Genomic DNA, 24759 nt, shown 5'->3' on the forward strand with positions numbered 1-24759 from the left:
TCTGAAAGTATGTTTAAGTTTCATCGGATAGACAATGGAGCTACCTATTCATATAAATGAAGTAAATAACACTGGACATAATACGCTATCTAATTCCAAATTAAGCAGGTCTTTTATTACGGGTACTAGACAGCTAATATACTTACCCAAATACTTTTTTAAAACATCGAAAAAACTCAAACTAATTGTAAACAGACATGATTGCAAATGTCTTTATTGTATGGGATCGAACCTGTGACTGTCAGAAAATAAGGCAGTCTTAAACCGCTACACTATCCAGGTTATCAATATATACTTATTTAATACAATAACAATAAAACTAGACTTTTATGTAAGTTTGACAATAAAGCAGTAGTATACGTAAAGATAGTTTCAAGTATCGAATGTAAGCAACAGGCGTCTAGTTCTACCAATACTCAGTAGTGTAGGATACGCCGCCCGGGGCGATCGTGGCGCCACCTGATGTTGTTGCTGCGCGCGCAAATATGAAAAACAATTTCGCGCGATCAAAACCTAAAACAAATAAATTTATATTGTAATGTTTACTTTGATAACAAACTACTGTGCTGCCGTAACACGTAAGTATTAAACACCATCTTTTTATCTCGTGAGCTAATGTAAACATTGAAAGTTTGGCGGTATTAATTTTTCCGTAAATCAAACAAACAGTTTTAGTATGTTGGTGTGAAAAAAATATAGGCACATTATCAATGAGAGGTTTTATTTTTGTTAAACATCAATCGTTCTAAAAATTAACAGGATAGAATCATAGAGAGTTTTCAAAAGAAAGTTAACTCACCTAAGCATCTAGTTACTAAATAATTAAATACGAAGTTATTTATAAGATTGCTTATACACGTATAATATGAGAGAAATATAATAAAAATAGTAGCCAAATATACTTACTTATAACATTTGTTATACACAACATTTTTATTCTGTAAAGTTTGTAACTTTAGAGTTATTGATGTCTACATTAGACGAAAATATTTTTTATCAAGTGTACTGTCAGCTTGTCTGGCATTTCAAGTCTTATAAAAGTTGTTACAACAACAGTTTCTTAATTGCTTGTAAATATTCCATATTAAGTCCAAAAAAACAACAATATGATATTATTAGAAGTAAATGATATGACGTGGAGTCATCATCATTTGGGTAATTTTCAGCAAGTGCGACCCTTGACCAACTTCGGTGGACCTTTCAACCGTTCAAATTCGAGTCCCTAGAAAAGCCGATATTCCCGAAATATAGAAGGATTTAAAAAAAAAAACATTCTTAGAATATCAACTTTTGTCAAAACTCGAAACCAAAAATGTACACTGAATTTAGGCAGAAATCGCACTTGCTAAAAATTATTCAATTCATAGAGTGATTTTTAGCAAGTGCAATTTCTGCTGAACATGGCCTATGGTCCCTCTCCCATAAACTATTATAAGGAACATTATGTAATCTACTACGATGTATCAACTATGATGACGAAGGGAATTTTCTTGTAAATTATATTTGTGAAGTGTATACTATTATAATGAAGCTATAAGGTTTATTTTTTGAACGCATTAATTTCGCTGTGTGTCACTATCAGTTTTAAAAAAAATGCATTTGATTACAGCTTATTTCTATTGACTATTCAATCACGACACGACAGGCCTAATGTAATTAAGAATGGTAAAAGTTATTAAAGAAATTGGTTCCAGGAATCGATAAACGTGTGTTTGGTTTCATGAACTCTAGAGTGGTAATCGCATACAGGCAAGCGAAGTGTACGAATGCCGCTTCGTAAGATCTATCGACGACCTTAAAAATATTGCAAGAAAACGTACGATGCAAAATGCATATGACTCAGTATTGTAAAGTAAAATATGGAGTAGACATAACATTATCTTGATATGCCCACGATAACAGTGAAATTTGGTAATAGGGTAGTGAATGTTTGTGGTCTTAGACAGACAAATTTGTACATACATTACCCCCCTGGACAAGGTATAAACGATGTATCAATAGAAACGTTTCGGTCAGCGCTCGCATAGGAAAGAACAAGATAGCGTACGTCACCATCTTATTCTAACTCATAGAGTCGCTAGCGATAACAATTCTATAAATAGATTCGTTTCTACTTTTTCTAGGGGGGTTGAGGAAGATATCAGATTCTACCATCGGGGAAGGTAATCAGGTACTTCCTTGAATACATTGTCTACCTATATATTTTCATTAAAGACAAATTGTTTTTTTTTTTGCCTGAAATAAATTTATTCGTATTATATGTTATTCTGTCGCTAAGAAAGTGTTGCAGTCTAGATTTTTTTAACTCGTTTTAAAAGATGTCGGTGGTCGTATGTTCGAATACGGTGAAAACCAAAATGTGTGAATTTGAATTCACGATTCCCTTTGTAGAGGGTAAACACGGTCAACCAATTTAATAAAACCATGAAGTAATTATTAGCTATGTATTTTGATACCATTTTTTCTATCTTTACCATGAATGATAAATATCAAAGGCGAAAAGCAAAATATAATATGACGGTCATCATTGCCTGGTCAGTGCCTAGATTTAGTCAGAATCCGAAATTGGCGAAGATTCGTCTTTAATTGATCTATAATAGTCATCTTATCTGGACACTCTTATGTATATTATCCTTAACATTGTCCCTTAATCTTTATATGAGGCTAACATAATTGTATAAATACAGGTACAGGTTTTTGGAAGTGTACATTGTATTCTCTTTTATAATATTATTATAGAAGTACTTTAGTTAAATAACTTACAAATGTTTTGTGTAAATTTTTCCGCGGAAATATAAGCGAAAGATGTCACGGACAAATTCTTGAGACATCGCAGTAGTCAATCGTTCTGTCGACATTGGAATCTTCGAGGACAACTAATAAAATCCAGACAGCGTATCGACTTAAGTTGATTTGTGGACTCTACAAAGTGAGAAGAAAGCTACATCACATTTTACTATAGTGAAGTTAAACATAATAGTCCTTAATGTAAATACGTATTTTATTAATGTCAAAACTTAATATAAAAGTCTGTTAAGAAAGAAGAAAGATGCTTGGTTTTGATAATTGCCTTCATGGTACTGCTATATAATCCAGCAGACGACAACGCTGTTGTGAAATTTAATATAGTGCTTTTATGTGGAAATGATAGTATTCGTAGAAATGGAAATGTTTTCATATACGTGACATCTGCTAGACGAATACCTATAGGGATTACTGGATAATTTTCTTTTTTATGTAACTTAGGAAAGTGGTAGCCGTCACTATTGACTGTCTATGGTGAAGTCATTAAGTGTTTATGATGCAGACTCTGTATTTTACAAAGTACATAGTGACGCCATGCGTTGCTTTCTAATTTCTGAGGACTAAGGTCCTAAGTCCATTTTTTTTTAAACTAAACATTGTGTCCCTCAAAAGAAAATCGATTGTAACAAAACCAGTTGTTTCGATTTAAGAACTAAACTACTATATCGTTTTTGAATAAATTTCAATGGAACCAATCTGTAAGTATATTCCTTCAGAAAAAATTCAAATTTTTAAACAGACAAAGTTAGGAGACAACAAACATAAAAATACAACCGAACTGAGAACCTCCTTCTTTTAAAGCAGATTGAAAAAAAGGACTAAGTTGTCATGACGCTATTATATATTATGATTTCAGTGCCATTTTGTCATCAAAATTTTGTCATGTAGGCATAATTGCTTCACAGCAAAACACGAATGACACAGAGTTACCCATATAGCAATTTTTGTATATGAAGCATTTTCATTTTTCGTAACTTTATCCTCTACTGTCCTTAGTGTTGTGTTATGATACTGACAAGTGGTCTTACAATGTATAAAGAAGCGTCAAGTTAATTAATAAGTTTGTGCTTGGAACAACGAATACAAAGATATTTATAAAAATAATGAAATATAACTTAGCAAGAGGTAGTAATAATGACATGGGCACATAATTTAGAGAATTGGTAATAGCTATATAATAATATTTGCTACAGAGGCAAAATTAATGAATCTTCTAACGGCGTCTTTAAAGGTTGAAAGGAGTCCATGTAGCATGTTAAATGGTGGCTAAATTATATTTTTTGAAATTTTGTATTTGTATTGTATATATGTATGAAAATTTTCATAACAATAAGAAGGTACGTAGGAATGTTATTACTATTTTTTTCATTTATATCCTAGTTCAAACATAAGGCTATGCTTTTATAATATCTTTTGAATGCGCAGGCACGTATTGACGATTTCGTTTATTGACATCATTAAGGGTTGATTTTAATTGTAGCTAGGTATCCCGCATCCAATAACGTCGATATAATTACTGATATTATTTTTATAACGGATGGGAAGTGGTAACCGACGCCCCGTCGCCTGAGCCGTCGTCTAGGGACATAAACAATACCACGGACGGACGTCACAGATTATAGGATTATATTGTGGTACGTATCTATAGTTGGTCATCTGACAAATACCGATAACGTAGATCACAACCGTGGCCTGGGGACTGGGGGAGACAATAGAAACAAACTTTCTGGGGGTATCATACCTTAAGATTTACATTACAAATCTCCTTAAGATTTACAGTATAAATGGGAATTTAATGGTAGAGAGATGAGCAGCAGTGTCCCTCTTAAAACAGTACTAAAAATCTAACTGCGATTTATAATCCGCTTGCCAAGCGTGGCAATTACTGACAAAACTCTTGTTATGGGGAAGGCTTATGTTCAGCATTGGACAATTCACAGCTAATATGATGATAATGATGATATTACCATATTATGTCAAATATGATTTATTAAATCAAATATTGAATGGAATTTATACAAGTATAGAAGTTAAACAGTATATTACGAGTATGTTATGTCCATGGCATTGCTCATGTCTATAGGCGACGGTTACCTCTTTCTATCAGGTGGGCCGTCAGCTTATTTGATATTCTAAGTTGCATAAAAAAAATTAAAGAAAATATTTTTTCTCTGCACACAAAATAATATTAAATTTGAGTAATTTTACTATTATTGTGTAAATTGCGATCCATGTTGGATGGCTACAATATTGTAGCGAAAAATTAAAAGCGTCTTCAACTACAATTTCATACATTTTGCTCCCCTGTTATATTGTGACAGCAAAAACGTATTAATATTGTCATGAGTAGGTACTTAATGAAAGTATAATATATTGTTATATAATGTTACATAATGAAACTAGTTTCTATTTTCCATCACAAAAAGATTTACAGTCACTTATCATTTCCAGTTGTATAAAAAAAGATTTACATTCTGCACATTGTGTTTAAATAAATTTGTATAATTATGTATCTATAAATAAGTCATACATAGTTTATTTATAGATACCAAATTATGCTAATTGATGACGTAGAACCTTCAACGCCACATCTGGTTTATTGGTACGGGTAATTGTTCTAGACTGGGTTTCTGGTTTCGATTCTCAATCAAGCATAAATTTGTTGCGTATACTCCAAATTTAAACATTGCAAGAGTAGTAAGTATATGATGGCAAGTATTACAGAAATCAAGCTACATGCTATGAAGAGATGAGATGATGATTCGTTTGTCGAAGTGATTGTTTTCGTTTGATTTTTTCTTTCTTTTCATTATTAGGTTAGCAAACATGCGGAAGGTTTACCTGGTGAGTAGTGCTACCATCATATATATATATATATATATATATATATATATATATATATATATATATATATATATATATATATATATAATTATATATATGTATCACATCCATAGCGTAATAGATACTATAAAAATCTGCTAGTACATATTATTGTTTTAAATATTTTGAACCATTAAATTAAGGGGGAAAGGGATTGTTAGTATTGCGGACCAGTTCCATTGCTAGCAATATATCTTGTCAAGTCGACCTCGAAGTAGTCTCCTCTAAAAACTATCGTTCTAAGTGTATTCATGACGGTGAGCTAACTGACCTGCCTTTCCTTTCTCACCTATCAACCCTCACTGGTGCCCCGTCAGCGTATACCGTTAGCGTAATCGGGACTACCATTCCATTATCATACATTAAAAAAAAAAAAAACATTCAATTTATGCTTATTGTGTGTATTTATATCCAAACTGCTAACGTACCAGTACTGGGCATGGATTTTCTATAAGCGCTAAAAATTCGTTCGGCAGGCAGCTCGGTATAGCGTTTCATTTTAAGTTTTTCTTCTCTTGCACTGGTGTATTGACCTATTGCTGTGTAAACTGGTCAATTAATTAATTAATACCTATCAGAGTAATATGTATCTACCTAATGTTTTAATGGTGATCAATTAATTAATTGACTAGAGGGGATAAAAATAAAAATCGCTACTTTATACTTTATATATTATTCAACTTAGCATTAAGATTGCCACATGCAAGTTTAGTATTAATTTTAGTATTAAATCTTATTGTTATGTCTTCAGCACGTATTGTTTCATAGACATAGCTCCAGAGGAAATATTTAATAGTTTATTCGTTTTTCTTATACCACTGAGGTGGAAAACAAGCATACGGCCCACCTGATGGTAAGTGGTTGAATGGTTGGTTGGTTGGTTTAGGTAGGTATGTGAAATGATTCGTGACATGATTAATGTTAACTAGCTATTTTAATTCTGAATTCAGTTGTGACAGTTTGCTTGATGAAAAATCATATCTTTTAGGCGAAACAGCGTTAACATTTGTAAACTATTTAATCTAATGACAAATAGGCTTTATATTTATATTTTATTAATTGTTTTCTGTAGTTTTATCTTGCATCAGTAGACAAAGTATGTATTAAGTCAGGATATAAGCTATTCGTGTACCAAATTCGACCGGGGAAGTACCACACCCTCACAGAATACCGACGCTAAGTGGCCGCACTTTTAGTGCGACCACATTCCGTATGGTGAGTGAGGGAGTCCGGAGGCCCATCCTATACCCATCCCCTTCCTTATCCTAAAATCCTCCCCCAACTCCGTCCCCCCATCTTTCAATACCATGGCAGTGGAATTTAAAAAAAATAACGTACCCCAGGGAGGTACCAGCAGCCATGTTGCTGGAGAATCCTCCCTCGAGCAACCACGCTCGGGCTGCCCTGCGTATTCTGGGGGGGGGCAAAATTCCGCTCTATGGGACCAAGGGCAAACAGAGCAAGACTTCTGCGGCATCCCCTTTGCTCAATGTGAGCCTCTGTAATATTAGGGGAATTCATTCAAATCTGAACGCTGTCCACCACCACCTAGAAACGGCGCGGCCGGCATTGCTCTTCCTCACGGAGACACAGATATCCCCTCCTAACAAAACATCATACCTGACCTACCCGGGGTATAAGCTTGAACATTGTTTTGTTTCGTGTGCCGGCGTATGTGCGTATGTCAGAGAGGATATCTGCTGTCGACGCCTTGGGACTCTTGAAGGTACGGACCTGTCCATTCTATGGCTGCGCGTAGATTGCAATGACCATCCCCGCATCTATGCGTGCCTATACAGGTCCCACAGCGGTAACACTGAAACCGACCAACTAATTAAGCACGTCCAAATGGCTACAGATTCCCTGCTTGAGCAGATTCCTTCCGCTGAAGTCGTGATTGTTGGCGACTTTAATGCCCACCATGCCGAATGGCTTGGTTCGCGTACAACCGACTATGCGGGAAGATCTGTTCATGACTTTGCTTTGGCTTATGGTCTGACACAGCTTGTTTCCTCGCCTACGCGAATCCCTGATGTGTTGGACCATTCACCTTCACTGCTGGATCTTCTGCTGACCACCCACCCAGACAACTATGTGATCTCCGTCGAAGCCCCGCTTGGATCGTCGGATCACTGTTTGGTGCGGAGCGAAGTGCCTCTTACGAGTCCGACTCCACCTCGTTCTACGGATAGACGTCGCATTTGGCACTACAGGTCGGCAGATTGGGATGAGATGCGGATTTTTTTCGCATCTTACCTATGGAGGCAGGTTTGCTTCACACTGGATGATCCCGACGCCATTGCCGATTCCATTGCTGATGTGGTGCTTCAGGGAATGGAATTATTTATTCCTAACTCTGTGGTGCCCGTCGGCGGGAAATCCCAGCCCTGGTATGGAGCCTCCTGTAGAACAGCATCTCGTCTGAAACAGGAGTGCTTCCTAACCTGGGCTAAAGGTGTGGCGTCGCGAGATCCTAACACCAGTGCTCTTAAAAAGAAGTATAACTCTGCCTCTAGGTCTTTCAAAAAAGTTATAGCCACAGCGAAGTCAGAGCATATTAGTAGAATTGGCAAGAGACTGGCTAGTTTGCCCTCTGGGACTCGAGCTTTCTGGTCTCTTGCCAAAGCTGCACAAGGGAATTTCTGTAAGTCATCTTTTCCACCTTTGCGCAGGGAGGATGACTCGTTGGCCCAGAACGCTAAAGAAAAGGCCGATCTTCTTGGATCCATCTTTGCGTCAAACTCGACATTGGATGACGGGGAGAAACCACCACCGACCATCACGTGTTGTAGGAGCTCTATGCCTGACATTAAATTCACGCATAGCTCAGTGCGTAGAGCACTTTTCTCCCTCGAAATCCATAAGTCGAGTGGGCCTGATGGTATTCCTCCAATTGTGCTTAGGACGTGCGCACCAGAGTTGGCTCCGGTTCTTACGCGTCTTTTTCGGCTTAGCTACTCATCGGGCATAGTCCCAAAGTTTTGGAAGACTGCTCTGGTGCATCCGATCCCTAAAAAGGGAGATCGCTCAAATCCAGCTAACTATAGGCCCATAGCTATCACTTCCTTATTCTCGAAGGTTATGGAATCCATCATTAACCGTCAACTGCTCCGGTACCTAGAAGAGCACCGACTGATCTGTGATCGCCAGTATGGCTTTCGACAGGGACGTTCGGCCGGTGATCTTTTAGCTTACTTAACACACCGATGGGCAGTGGCAATCGAGAGTAAGGGAGAGGCCTTAGCAGTTAGTCTGGATATTGCGAAGGCCTTTGATCGGGTGTGGCATAGAGCGCTGCTTTCAAAGCTACCTTCATTTGGGTTGCCTGCGAGACTGTGCATTTGGGTCGCCAGTTTTCTCAAGGAACGTAGCATTAAGGTCGTAGTCGACGGTGCATGCTCTGATTTAAAACCTTTGAATGCTGGTGTCCCGCAAGGCTGTGTACTATCTCCGACTCTGTTTCTTCTGCATATCAATGATATGTTACAGATAAGTAATATTCATTGCTATGCGGACGACAGTACAGGAGATACATTATATACCGGTCATGCAAAGATCTCGCGGGCACATACCGATGAGTGCCGGAATAGACTTGTGTCTGAAATCGAAACTTCACTCCATCAAGTTTCGATCTGGGGTGAACAAAATCTTGTCCAATTTAACCCCAAAAAGACACAAGTCTGCGCGTTTACCGCAAAAAAGACGCCGTTTGTCGTATCTCCTCACTTTCAGGGCACTTCCCTTGATAAAAAGTCAAGTCTAGGAATTCTGGGCGTTGATATATCTTGCGACGTCCAGTTTTGCGGTCATCTGGAGGAGAAGGCTAAGATAGCTTCCAAAAAGTTAGGAGTGCTCAATAGGGTGAGACGATATTTCATGCCAGAACACCGCCTGAAATTATATAAAGCCCAAGTCAGGCCGCATATGGAATACTGTTCTCACCTGTGGGCAGGAGCGCCACAGTACCAACTCCTTCCGTTAGACCGCATTCAAAGTCGGGCGGCTCGAATTATCGATAGTCAACGCCTTACTGTCCGACTTGACCCATTGAAACTGCGCAGAGATGTTGCGTCTCTGTGCATCTTCTACCGAATTTATCATGGGGAGTGTTCTGAGGAATTGTTCGGATTGATACCTGCTGCTGATTTTCACCACCGTACAACCCACCACAAACTAAAGTTTCATCCCAATCATCTGGACGAGTGGCGGTCTTCCACCGTGCGTTTTTCAAGGCACTTTCTTCCACGCACAACCATTCTTTGGAATCAACTTCCAGCAGCAGTATTTCCGAACCGATACGACAACATAACCTTCAAGAAAAGAGTATATTCCTTTTTAAAAGGCCGGCAGCACACCTGCAATGCCGCTGGTGTTGTGGGTGATCATGGGCGGCGGTAGTCACTTACCACCAGGTGAGCCGCATGCTCGTTTGCCCCCTGTGTTGTAAAAAAAAAAAATAAAAAAAAAAAAAAAATATTCAAATCCGTTCAGCCATTTAACCGTGTACGATGGATGTTTATTAAAACATCCATTCATACAATCTCACAAATTTTTGTATAGTATTTATAATATTAAAGTTTATCTATTATATTTTTATTGTATTTTACAAAAATATATAAGTATAAAAGGCAGACTTAATGCTATACAGCATTCTTTCTCATTCAACCTTCGTTGAACAATATTATTTGTATTACTCTATACATTGTATTGTATGACACAACGAACTGTTTTCAAATAACTCGTTTTAAAATTAAAACACCCATTGTCTAAAACAGAACCGGATTATGTTAATGCTTTCAATGTTGTTGATTTACAAGCTTAGATACTAGTTGCTTACGTAAATCCATAAATTTCGCAGGTGCTTATTTGTTATATGACCAACTTAATTGCCTAGGTTTACATAAATATTATTAGCGAAATATTCATCATATTTCCATATTAATGACGTTGAACGTCTGTTTTTGGCGTAAAATAACGATGAAATTAGATATGGGCAGTCGCACGTGTTCACACTAGTGAAGCCCAATTTGATTATAACTATATTAATAGATAAAATATGGTATTGTCTATCTTTTCTAAAAATAGCACATTGTCCCAGTGCCCTACTTTTCTATTGTAACTGTGTAATTATTAGAGGGTGACACATTAAGTACAATCTAATAGTAAATATTATATACGTATGTACATAATATTAATAATACATTAATTATTTGACTTCTGTTACATACGGACATAAAGTAAGCGATTAAACACATAATTGATAGAAAAATAAATGAGGCCCACTTAGCTAACCGCAAATTTAAGTGTTGCCGGAAGTATCTTGCAACTTCAAACATACCTACTCTATAAACTTTCGCGTGACATAGAGCCATTTCCAAATCTAAATAAAACGCAAATCAATACATTCTCAAACATCCCCTATACCTTTAATAACTATATTCATAATTATAATAGCTTTTGAGATGTAACTATCAAAAAGTACTTACTAAGATAATATAAGGTTTAACTGGGTACGCCCTATAGCACACAAAATAGAACAATTTATAAACAAGAATAATAAAAAATAAATAAACAGACAACAAATATAAAAATAACGAAATAAATCTTAGCTAACAAACAATATTGCCCATTCATAGCTGATCGAGCGCGACTCCCACATGACATTTTACTCAAAAAGATTTTCTTATAAACATATTCAAAGTATTTTATACATCAATATAAAAAAACACTTTTAGAGGAAAATATAATGATATTTACTTGTTGTTTATACTCGAAGTTAAATTCATGTAAATACGGGGTGCTAAGTTTGTCGTACACAAATTTCTGATTCTGTTATTTGAAGTATTAACCAAGTTAACATTACGATTTTATTTGAGGCCATATTTAAAACTTTGATTAAAGAAAAACAAAAACAATTTTAACGACACGAAATCGTTTGTTTGGTATTTAATTTCTGCTTATAAATCAAAATAGCGGTCTAAATTTGTATGATTTAATTGATCTTTATGTGATTATTTTGTATAATTTTAAATATGGCTATAGTAATAATATTAAACATGGATTTAATAATAATGATGTGAGAAAATTAGAAATGAACCGAAGGGAACTTGTCCATTAAGAGTTATAAAATGAATACAATACGATCCTGGCAATTTTTATTTGAAAGATGAAACAAGGTAGCAGGCTCATAAAAATGACTACCGATAAAAACGTTGAGGCTATACGAAAACTATTGAAGGAAGTTAGACGTGTAATATATTGGCTGTACGAGTAAAATATCAAGTTAAGTGCAACAACAGTTCATTGGATTTTTCACCACATTTAGAAAGTACGGAATCTTGTTTACTTTGAGTATCGCTCTTAATGACAGATGCACTGAGGGAGCAGCGTGTGACCTGACCTCGTGAAATGTTAAAATTTGAAGGCGGTAACTATATTTGACGTTCATACTTCCCAGAGTAAAGCGTGGGTGTTCGTAGATAAACCTCCGCCAACATCTGTGAATATGTTACGTTTCCTAAAAATAATGGTTGATATATTTTATACTAAATAATTTTGTCTCAATATAAAGAAGACTAATACTGCAGTTTGATACACAGAAAAACATTTACCTTAAATATTAATATTTAAAAAAATAGTTGGCCACACTTTAAACCTCTTGTATACATCAAGTTGACACTCCTGTATATCAAGTTGCCATAATTTTTTAATGGATTATTATGAAATGGTAACCCCACCCGTACTATCGCTATATATACTGGCGGGGCACCAGTGAGAGATGATAGGTGAGGATGAAGTTAGGTCAGTTGGTTCGTTATTAGCGCAACGAATTTGATAATAATTAATTACGTTGGTTTTCAAAAAGAACCGCGTAGAGATTGATTTGACGGGTATATTGCTAGCAATGGGGATAAACGGATGGGGATACTGACAATTTTTCTCCCCCTAGTTACCATAATTAGGTACTCTCTTTATAATTATAAAATAAAATTTTAACTGTTTATATTTTGAATTTAGTACTGAGTGACTTTGCATTGTATTTATAATTCTCGGGTATAATAAAAAAAAAAACAAATGAACGAGTGGAAATTTCTGAGATATTAAAAATCTAGGGCCTTTGAGAAAATATGTGGCTGTTACAGTGGGATATTGGATTACAACAGTCAATAAAAAATATCCTTATCAAATGTGTCTGGTTTATATATACGAAGGCCTATATTACGGTCAGTGGAAATTAGTTTAAGTGACCTAGTTAGTAGAAATACATTTCTAATTATAGTAAGCTTACACTATCATCCCTTTACTTTCATAGCCATTTGTATGGCTGTGTTTTGGTTGGAAGTTAAACAAATTTAAAATACATACTTTTAGCAACCAATAGCATCGAACTGATAAATATGGGTCTCTGTTAATTTTTTTTACATAACTTAGGACGGCAAACATGCTGAAGGCCCATCTGATGGAAAATGGTAAACATCTCCTATGGACATGAACAGTACCAAGGGCATAACAGAGTATATTGTATTGTCCATGATACTCCTCAGACGTTGCCATTCTTGAGGATTAAGATATTAGTCGTGTGGTCCCGGCATAGAATAGGCCACCCCTTCCTTTGCAGTAGGTGCCGTAAGAGGCGACTAAGGGAGGGCGAAGGAAGGGCAGCAGCGTCCCTTTTAAAACATTTTTGCAGTCTAACTGCGGTTGCCAATTCATTTGACAAGCATGGCAACTACTAGTAAAGCCCCCTTATAGAGGAGGTTATGGTCAGCAATGGACAATTAACAGTTAATACAATACAAAAAAAAAAGATACCATTGTACACTGTAATTTCAATGCCATATCTCATCCTTTAAACCTAAACACAGCCATGCAAACACAACTGCTTCGCGGCGTACATACAAAATAAAATTAATGATATGCAAAATATACATAGCCGTTATTAGAAACGTTACAAATTGTAAGTAAAGGTGTTTTCTGTTTATTTTAAGTGGTATTGTTAACAGCGTCATCTCTTTAGCGTAGATTGTTAACAAATCAAATGAATGTTATGTAAAACGGTAACTCGCCCACTCTTATGTTGGATTCATCAAATAGCTAGGCGAAATGTACGCAAAACGTGTTACATTTTTTGTATCGACCGTCGACTAATATCTATTTATTGCCGTATTCTTATTACACGACTGCCAAAAAAAGTATTTAATGGTTTCAGGGTTCATATACTATACATTTTTTATTTGGAGGTTACATAATTTAATGTATTGTGAAGAACTGGTGTCTGAAGTAGGATAAACCTGTGTTACAGATCACCAGGTCCTCACCCCACGGTGTTGGCACTATATTACAATTTGTTCTGGTTAAGAATACAATAACAATATTTAATTAATAATAAATTTTTTAATTACTTTTTCTTGTTATTTGTAAATAAAAATTATAACAATATTAATACATATACACATACATACACACATACACACACATACACATACATATACATATATATACACACACATACATATACTATACATATGTGAGTTAGGTACCACTAAAACTTCTGAATTCCTAAACATATTTTGATGTATGAGGTATCGCTATAATCTTTACATCAACTTAAGTGACACTGGCTACAATTTTATTTGAAAATAATTTGCTTTTTAATACTGCCATGAATTGTAGTTTTTGACTAAAAGAAGTTTTCGATATTCATTGTATCCATTCGTATTTTTTTAAACTCAATAAAGCAACTTAAAAAAAGGGGCAGCTGATGATTAAACCAATGTAGTAGTCTAATATATAAGTTATATAATAATGCTTCAATTTTAAATGTCCAGACTGGTGACGGCGTGGTAGAACGGGTCGTTGGTCTCCTTATAAAATGGTTAAACACAAAGATGGCGGGCTCATCTGTAATATTCGTGAACCGGTGTTTCTAGAAGGGGCTGGTTTGTTTAAAAATACTATGATTGTTTTTCTTTTTATCAATATGAAATTTGTGATAGTCATTTTATCCACTCACATTTTTGTTGTAAGTTCAACTTTTGAAAAAAAAAAGCGACCGCTGAGTTTCTTGCCCGTTCTTTTCAGCTGACATTGCATTCCGAACTGGGCGATAGATTCATAAAAATATGACTATTAAAAAACGGTTATAAAGTTTACTCGGATAAAAATATTTTTTATTATATATTATTAATAAAGTAGTAAGTAGTTTCTGGAGCAAAATGTACTTGATCAGTATTATAATAACTGCTAAAGGTACAATTTCGTGTATTAGTACCCAGACGTGCCCGGCATGCTTTATAGAGTAACTAATAACGCGTAAGTAAATACAAAACGTAAACAAACATGTCAGCCCTGATGTACAGCCGTCTGTAATCTTTCCCTGCTTGTTTTCAATCATGCTGAAAGATGAATACACACATAAAGTTTGCTTGCAAACTTCGAAGTATCTACATGTACTATTTTATTAAATAATGCGTATAAAAATTTAATGAATAAAGATTGAAGAATAAAAATTATTTATGTAGTTACATATACACGTAAATAGCTACATACATATTAAAACATCATGGGGTTATATTAGTAAAATTTTACACAATTTTTTTTGCTTTGCACCTTTCATTTTCATTCTATAAAAACATACCTGTAGCGCAGGCGTGATTATTTACGGGACTACCAGTGACAGAAGACAGTAAAAATAAAGTCAGGGCAATTAGCCTATTGTGACATTCACTAGGAATTAATCACCTCATGAACCAGAAGCGACCGAGTGAGTTGTGAGTGAGATGAATCCTTTTCTTTGTAGGTATACGATTGGTAGAGAGAATCGGTTGATCAACTCGTGTACAAATGTTAAAGCAAGAACACGATCGGCTCACGCGATTGTGTGGATTGGACACTTTCAGGTTTCTAATTTAGATGGAAAAAAAGTAAATGTGACACAATTAAGTTACAGTAAATGGACATTATCAAGATAATGTTGGGAGCCTTAATCCGCCATATCTTCAACACGATTATAACATAGCGATAATGCGGGTACATGCAGGCTGAAAATCGATTGAGGAACGAGAAAATTGGAACTTGAAATTGATAGTAATGTATTTATGTATTTATGTAGTTAAAATGTTAATAGTTGAGTTTATTTAAAATGTACAATAAGCACGAAAATATATATAAAATACCATAAGGAAATGTCCGCACTTTTTGGTATGGAAACATAAAACTGTGTTCAGTTTTCAGTCGACACATTTTTCTATCTGAGCAATTAATATTGCTGTCTAATAATGGATTCTACAGTAACTCGTTTATTTTCTCATAATTTCAACGATATTATTTCATTTATTTCATACAATGGTAAACAATGGTAAACAAATTAATCACATTAATTGATTAAACAAATTTGATTAAGGGCAGGACTACAAAAATTCGTCTTTCAAAGGATTGAAAGTCAACATAAAGTCTTCTGATTTTGGATTTAAAAAAAAAGGGACTAACAAAAAGTGTAGGTATAAATATACCAGTGCTAACCAATGAGTAATATTTGCTTATAAATGTTTTAAATTAATTGATCAAAGTTCGTTAAAGGAATTGTTTCAAAATGAATTTTCTGCAATATTTACAGGTAAAACACATACCTACATGTGTTATTGTATTTGTTGCTTCGGACTAAATTAATGTAAGAGCTTATATAATCGTTTTAATGATAAGGTGATATCAAATTAACAAGCTGTAGGTCCCTATGATTGAAAGCATTAATAACACTAACCATATTTTCTTTTTTTTTTTTTGATGGGTGAAAATGGTATGGTAACTCCGCCTGCGCTAACGGGATACGCTGGCGGAGCACCAGTGAAGGGTGATAGATGAGAATGAAAACAGGTTAGTTAGTCCATAATGATGAATTCATCAGGAATTAACTGTGATAGTTTCCAGGGAGAACCGCGAGGAGGTCGACCTGGTTGGGTATATTGCTAGCAATAGGACTCTCAGTCTCCATTACTAACAATCCCTTACCCCCCACACTAACCATATTGACACATGTTACCGTGGTATTTCTGCTTTTAGTAATGTTTCTTGTATTATTATGCCGATATTGTTTAAAAGTATGTATATTTAATAATTCTGGTTGAAACGAATTCAAAATTGAAGAATAAAAGATAAGTCACTTGAAATTTTATGAAGAAACATTAGACGCAATTATGTAAACTCGCTACGCCCAAATGATGTTCATTGTAAAAGTAAACCGCATTTAATAACAACTGAAAAGAAAAAGTAAATTGATAGGTTTTTACCAGAAAGAGACTTTGTAAAAAAGTCGTCTGCTCGGGCACCTCTGTCCCATTTGTGTTTCTGCTATGAAATAGATGCGAAAATATAGTTGTGTTTTAGTTTATAAAGTTGAATATGGTATTTACTGGGTACAGAGACATAACACCTTAATTCTCAGAAAAGACAATGCATGAAGAATGCACTATATTTATTATTATTATTTTTATACTACTGAGGTGGCAAACAAGCATACGGCCCACCTGATGGTAAGTGGTTACTGTAGCCTATGAACACCTGCAATACCAAAGGTATTACGCGTGCGTTGCCGACCCTGAAGAAACCTCTTTACCCCCCTTTTGAAGAACCCGATGCTGTAGTCTCTTGGGAAAATTATACTAGTCGCTTAAGATTAGTCGTAAGGGATATATAAACATACAATTTATACCAGAGGGAGACTTTGTACAAAAGTAGTCTGCTTGGTTACCTTAGTCCTTCATGTTTCTATCGTGAAGCAGTTATTTGCATGGCTGTGTTTCGGTTTGAAGGATGAGATATGACAATGAGGCATAACACCTTAGTTCTTGGAATGACAAGACATGAAGGGTATCATGAGCGACACAGTATACACTGCCTACTGTTCATGTCTATGGGCGACGGTAACCACTTTCCCTTATATGGGCCGTCAGCTTGTTTACCATTTTAAATTGCATAAAACAGCCCAAATGCTGATTTATTAAACTTTTTAATGAAATTAGGATGAGCGAAAATATAATACAATACACCCGCAAACCCGCATTGCTTGCTCTCAGTTAGCCGTAATTTAGGGTTGCCAAGTGCATTGTGTATTTTCGCTTTCACTTCAATGAAGTATATTTGTTTCAATAAATGTTATAAATTACTTAGAACATCTTTATTACTTAGAGAAAAAAAGAGAATTCTATGTTTTCATCTTTCATTTTCGTGGGTATTTTCAATAAATTTTACTTAGCGGATGCCTCACATATGCAACGTATGTGCGAAATTTAATGTTTCTAGACCTATTCTTGCTGAATGTTGATTTATTATAATGCCGAGCCGAGCCCTCGTCACGATCCAATGGAATATTCAATTCAAAGGAATATTATAGGAATAGTTCTAGAATATTCTACGTATCTACGTACATGACTATCTAAGTAACATAGGATCAGTAGGTACAGGAGTAAACCTGATGAATTTCAAAAAAGACTAATAAAATCGTTTCAAAACTGGTAATGACGTAGTTTAATATATACATACAAAAAATACAGGAGATGTGAATATCTCCTACTACTATTATATATAAACAGATGACGTCTGTGCATGCACATGTACATACATACTATAGGGTACGGTGCGTTCCTTATTCACATGGTCATATTCGAGTCATAGAATGCAACATTATTTCGATTGTATTAAAAACATTAATAATTGACTGACCATAACACAGTTTGCTAATGCCCAATAGTACAATTTAAAATATGTAATCAACTTTAATCAAATTGTGAATTTATAACCGTATTATTAATTATTCATAAGTTTTGTCTATAATATGTAATTACAAAAAATACTTACTTATTTTCTCATTAAAGTTTATGAGAAACCGGAGAGTGCGTGAGCTAATTAAGTACTAATCATAAATAAATATTAGATATACAATGCTATCACCACCTACATCCTAGTTATTTAAAGATCACGACCTTCCGTAATTTTAAATTAGATGACAGTGTTCTCGCTTAACAAAACTTATTTACAAAGTTTGATTTGTTAAAGCTTAATACCTATTAGGAACTTATAATCCTTATAATTAATTCAGTCCTTGAACCAAGAATACTCTGTCGTCAAGCAATCTCAAATAGATTAATTTAATTTTCTGTAATAAGCTGTCTTGATTATTCTTTTTAAAATTATTATTTAAATATCTATTTATGTCATATTACAAAATTTTATTCAATTGATACTAATGAAGCATTTTTAATTTTAAAATCTTTGATAATATCAATATTGAGTTTGCTGGTTTACTAGTCGGATTAAAACAGAACATGTCCATAGTACTTTGTTGTTTAGTTTATCTACAATTTTTTAAATACTTTCGGAGCTCTACATTCATTTAACGACAATAGACATAAATTATAGTTATATATATGTCGGTCCCTGTAAATGCATAACTATGGACACTCCTGCTATCTAATGCACACGGTTGTGTGTGAATTGAACTATTGCGAGATTAATCACAACGACCTGCGCAATATTTGGAAAATAGTACAAATATTCGCGAATCATAGTGTATTTTGGGGCAAGTCTAGAGATTAATTATTACTTTATTTATTAATTATTAATAATAACTAATTTAATAATAATTAATTAATTAATAATTATTAAATAATTTACTATTTTATTTATGTATATAAGTAACTTAAAATCGGTAACGACAAGATATATTTTGAGAGTCCTGAACCAGTGTCCTTAATGTGAGATGGAGTAAGTGCTGTGAACAAAAATTCCACCAAAATTCTAATTGTTTCAAAATTCTGAGTCTAAAGCACTTGAAAATCAAATATCGACGTTAAAATGTAGGTCAATCGATGTCCTACATAAAGTTGCATTCTGAAGTTACGACATTTTTAGTAGAAGTTCGAGTAGATATTCTATTAAAAATGTTTCTACAGTATTGTTGGGATTTTCGCTATGGGAATTGGACACTAAAACTTTGTAAAACTAATATATCATTTTACAAAGTTTGTGCGACGTTATAAATATTGTTAATAAATCAGATTTAGACACATATACGTGGAAAAAAGTCTTTTATTTATATTTTCAAAACTATGTATCTATAGATATTTGTCGCATAATATTGATGACCATCTTTGATATATTAAAACAAATAAAAAGCACACATAATATTTTGTATTCAAACAGAGACTAAAAAGTAGCAATGGTTTTTTTAACTAAACTAACTAAAATGAAATTAAATGAGTATTTATTTGCAAGAAACATAAAATGTTAAAGTTAACATAAAGTATAAACATGTTAATAATAGAGATTTAAAGACCAGGTATTTTGTTATAATAATGCATGTAAAATTTAAAAAATGTAATACTCAATTAATTACATAATGGATGTTTGAATTAAGTTATTAGATAACTTATATAGATTAAGGTTGCGATAGGCCCATGTAAAAAAAGGTTATAAGGTTCAATATTCAAAGTTTCTAGTCAAATAGGGATTAAAATATTTCTAGACGATCAGTATATAATGTGGACTAGTGTCGTCGTTCACAATCGCCCATTGACTATATAATGTGTGTTTTGTATAATCATTTGCATACGTTAATCTATTCTCGTTTCAGTATTCAGTTATATGTACTGTACATTGACCTTTACGGGGTTGAATATAATAACTGTTTCATTTTTAATAAAGTTTTGTCATTTAATTAAAGATTGTATTCCACAATAAAAAAAAAAAAAAACATTTTCAATTGTAGCAAAACCAGTTACTTTGATTTCAAAACTAAACTATCGAACCAATCTTAATAAAAAAATTCTGGTACTAATCTCTAAGTACATTCTTTTGGATAAAGAAGAATTTTCCGTATCGATTTATAACTGACGTACTTCATTGAAAGGATATACTTACAGATTGGTCCGATAGAAATTTTATTAAAATTGCTTTAGTAGTTTGGTTTTGAAATTAAAATAACTAACTGGTTTTGACAGAATTGAAGTAGGTTTTTTTGTGGATCACAATCTTACTATCGAGATAAAAAATAGTCTATTTTTTATAACAATGAGACATGCTTACAATATAATACAACTCGTATATACGGAGTAGTAGATACTTGTAGAACCCAATATGCTGAAAATGCAAGATTCCGCATATATCATGTTCTCTTGCGTCGAATGCATTTGACCTTGATATTATTTCTAGTATTTGAAATCAATATATCGAATGATATTAACAGTTTGAGACATGAAGGATATGTTCGTTTCAGTTATGTTGGATTCCAATATGCTCAGTGTAAGTGCTGGCAAGTCAAATACCTAACATTTACAATAACGTTAGCAAATATCTCTACATTCGACGCGATTTAATAATTCGACAAGTTATCTCATAATTTGTTTAACCGATTTTAGTAAAGAGTACCTACATTTTTGTTTCTTTTTATCTTATGGGAAATTTTCAAAAGATCGTCCCAATTGCCAGAGGTAGAGCAAGAGGAGTGTGTGGGTCACTTACTAAAAAACACACGACGTACTTCGGAGGCCTATTTTCAGATGTCCAGGTCTCTAATTTAGTCTATCTACATTGGAGCAAAGGACTTTTGTACAAAGTCTTCCGCTGGTATTCCTGTGTATTCCTATAATGAGGTTAGGTAACTACTAGTACAAATGTATACTAGTTGAAATTTATTTGTTGTCCCATGTGTACAACCGGAATCATTTCCTGATCAATACATTTTATTAGGGGAGTAATTCTGGCAACGCAGAAGTTTAATTTAGTAAACTGCCAGTCACTTTGTGTATAGAGTAGAAGGAAAAGATTGGTTCACTAAAAATAGGTTATGTAAATGTAGCATTTTCGTTATTGAGTTTAATAACCGAGTGTCGGCTAGGCTTTACCACCCTTTCAAACAGTTGATGTATTTATTATAAGCGCACATTATTTTACATTAAATGGGAGATTAAAATAATATATACGTACTATGTCATCGAGCATCATTTGGCTTGTTTTATTCGTTTGGTAACATAACTGGGGAATCGTTAACATATCATAATTTTTAACATTTTATTTAATAATATATTACGTTTATATATTACCTATTTTACAACTTAAATTTTTATTATACCTATTAGAAAATAAATATGTGCTCAAAGTAGGCAAGTACTTTTGCATAAATTCAGAAATTGGATAAGGCTTATCGTTTCGATTAGTTCAATAGAATTCATTGGAAATTATGAATTATGTGAAGTCTTAAATATTAAATCTAATTAATTTAACTGTTACATTATTAATTAAATTAAATTTCGTAACCTTTTATACGGCAAATATAAACTGATTTTTTGTGATATTTTTGAAAAGTAGTAGAGATTCGAGTATGAAAGAAACTAACTGGTATTTTTCGGGTTGTTTTTTAAAGGTTAGAAGAACATTTTTTATAGATATTCGAATTATAATGACTTCTAGTGCCTCAAGAGATAGATAGCACCATTTAATTATATAATGTAAAGAAGAAATGCTGCTAGTATCGTAAAAAATGTTTTCATTATAAATAAGAAAATTTTCTTAGAAATATGTATAAGACAAATCAGTACCTAGAAAGAGTCATATTTTATGTAAGCATCGATGGAATTTTAATATCAAATGTGACGCATATTGTACATGCTACTCGTAATTATGCCAACAATACAGTAGCTACGTAATTAGTAGTACTAGCAACATAAAATCGTAATGTTTTTCCATAAAAACTATTTTAGAACATAAAAACTAATAAAACATGTAGGTTTTATATTCACATGTACCTTTAAATGTTTTAATTTTAGACGCACCATTGTTTATCAGCGTTAATTAGCGTAATAAAAAAAAAGAAACAAAAGCTGAACGTAATGGAAGTTTATAGTTTATTTTTAAAATGTTACCTAAGTACGTAAATTGGTATTTAAGTTTATCTGATACCAAATTTTGTAATTTCTATATTAATACCTATATCTTGAAGTCTAAACTAGTATAGCCGATGGCGTACAGTGGTATACATTAAGTTAGAAAATAAATTTATTTTACTATTGAGTCTCATTGTGATTATTATCATAAGTTTGATCTCTGTCTGTACAGTTTAATGACTATTAATTAACATAGTTATAGAGAGTTATCTTTATATTTGCTTAAACGTCTTAATAATGCAAACAGTATAAGTTTATAGACTCGTATATCCAATTTAATTCCAGTATTCAAGGACTTCAAATACTTTTGTTTTAAGATGGAAAAATTGAATCTTATTAGAAGATATATTATCCATTTCAAAGAATTTATTGTATTTACCTTATAACATTAACCTTAAATTAATTGTTACAGGTACAATCATACGGACACGATGAGCACAGGAATTGGATTTTTCTTACAACTAACCTATCTGAGGTGTATTTACTGCGACATACGGCGCTGGCCACTGTGACTATAGTTAAGTGATGAACAATAGATCATACCAAGAGAGTCACAATGCTAGCGGACGACGGTAACCGATTCAATATAACCAATACGACGTATGGCTCGAATTTCTCTTACGACTTTTTGGACGACTTTAGAGTTTTTACGTTGCTTAAACACAGAGAGTACAATCAAAGTGCGAGTATCGGCGATGTCCTAAAAGCATTAGACGATTGGAGGAATAAATATAACATTTCCATTATCAAAGAGTGTGACAGGTTGGAATATTGTAGCGGAGAGTTTAGAGATTTGATTCTTGCATACAATAATATACATGGCTACGTCAGTCTATTAGTGAGTATTTTACTGTTATCTATTTTCTTTTTTCAACCAACTTCAAACTCAAAAAGAGAGGCGGTATAAACCGATTGGGAAAATTCTTTATTCGAAAGCATATACTTTCAAATTGATCTCATAAATAATTCATCAAAATCGCTTCAATAGTTTGGTTTTTAAATAAAAATATTTAGTTTTGCCATGATTGAAGTTGATATTTTTTTTTGTGAAATAATATCTTTTTCGACAGAGAATCGAGCCTTATATTACGGGACGACATTTATAATGGATTTTATCAGACCTTTAAAATTCATATTCACTATAATGAAAAAGGGATACCAAGTATATTTTTGTGTGTGTATATTACGTGACACGTATTTCTTTGTCGATTTTATTGAATCTTTTTTCATTGATTAAATTTACTTTTCATCTATTCCATTCTAATTATGTATCTTCAAAATATTGTAGAATCTGAAATAAAATAATTTCATTCTAATCATGTCAGGAATTAAGTCTTTTTGAATAATATTAAATCAGTACATCTGATTATAAATTAACTAATAGTGTATGTCATAATTTAACAGTAGTTTGTATATGATATAATGTCTTAATACTGTTCAACTCCCTAAGCAAGCAATTATTGTTTATATATTAATCAGTTTGTTATTTGTATGGTAAGGTTACGTTATTTATGTAGTCTTATAAAACATTAAACCAACATGGTTGTTTATCCATCATAGTTATATCCAATTTATACCTCAAATGAATTACTATTGATTTATAATGTCTATATTATGTGACGAGCAAAGTATTTTAATATTTAAAAAAAATATTTATTTATTTAAACTTCAATGCACAATTATATAAGTAAGTGTGCATATAGCGGACTTAACACCTAACCTTAAAATATCATTATCATTACTCTTTACCTTCTTACAGTTTGGATTGGGATGATTCTACCCGTAAAAATAGCATATTAAATTTTTAAATAAATAAACTTAAAAAGGTTGCTTCGATGTAAATAATGTATAATCTAAATTTGGCTGCGTAAATAAAAAAAAAAACATGACCGGCTTGCCAAAAACGAACTATTATCAAAACAATCTCTAATGTTACTCGCATTGGTATATTCAAGGTTATTTTCCAGGTGGGGCCTAGATCCTTAAAGTAGGCATATGTACTTTCACTCATGTCTTTATCCACAGCTAAAACCTCTGATCCAGATCCTGGAATAGGCATTAGATAATTCTGGGATAGGTACGACCCACTCGGCTTGCCCCTAAATACATCTAATATATATTTAATAACGGGATGATT

General features: G+C 33.5%; 1 protein-coding gene across 1 annotated transcript in view; it reads left to right on the top strand.

Moving 5' to 3' along the window:
• Positions 1–410: 410 nt before the first annotated feature.
• LOC113521699 (G-protein coupled receptor dmsr-1) overlaps positions 411–24759 on the top strand; it is a 47653-nt gene continuing 23304 nt past the window's right edge. The window contains exons 1-2 of the mRNA XM_026907329.3: positions 411–578; positions 23035–23460. Coding sequence (XP_026763130.1) covers positions 23179–23460 — 282 coding nt within the window. The 5' untranslated portion in view covers positions 411–578; positions 23035–23178. The remainder of the gene's footprint in view (positions 579–23034; positions 23461–24759) is intronic.

This window comes from Galleria mellonella, unplaced genomic scaffold (genome assembly GCF_026898425.1).
Source record: "Galleria mellonella isolate WM207_F2 unplaced genomic scaffold, CSIRO_AGI_GalMel_v1 utg63, whole genome shotgun sequence".
NCBI classification, from domain to species: domain Eukaryota; kingdom Metazoa; phylum Arthropoda; class Insecta; order Lepidoptera; family Pyralidae; genus Galleria; species Galleria mellonella.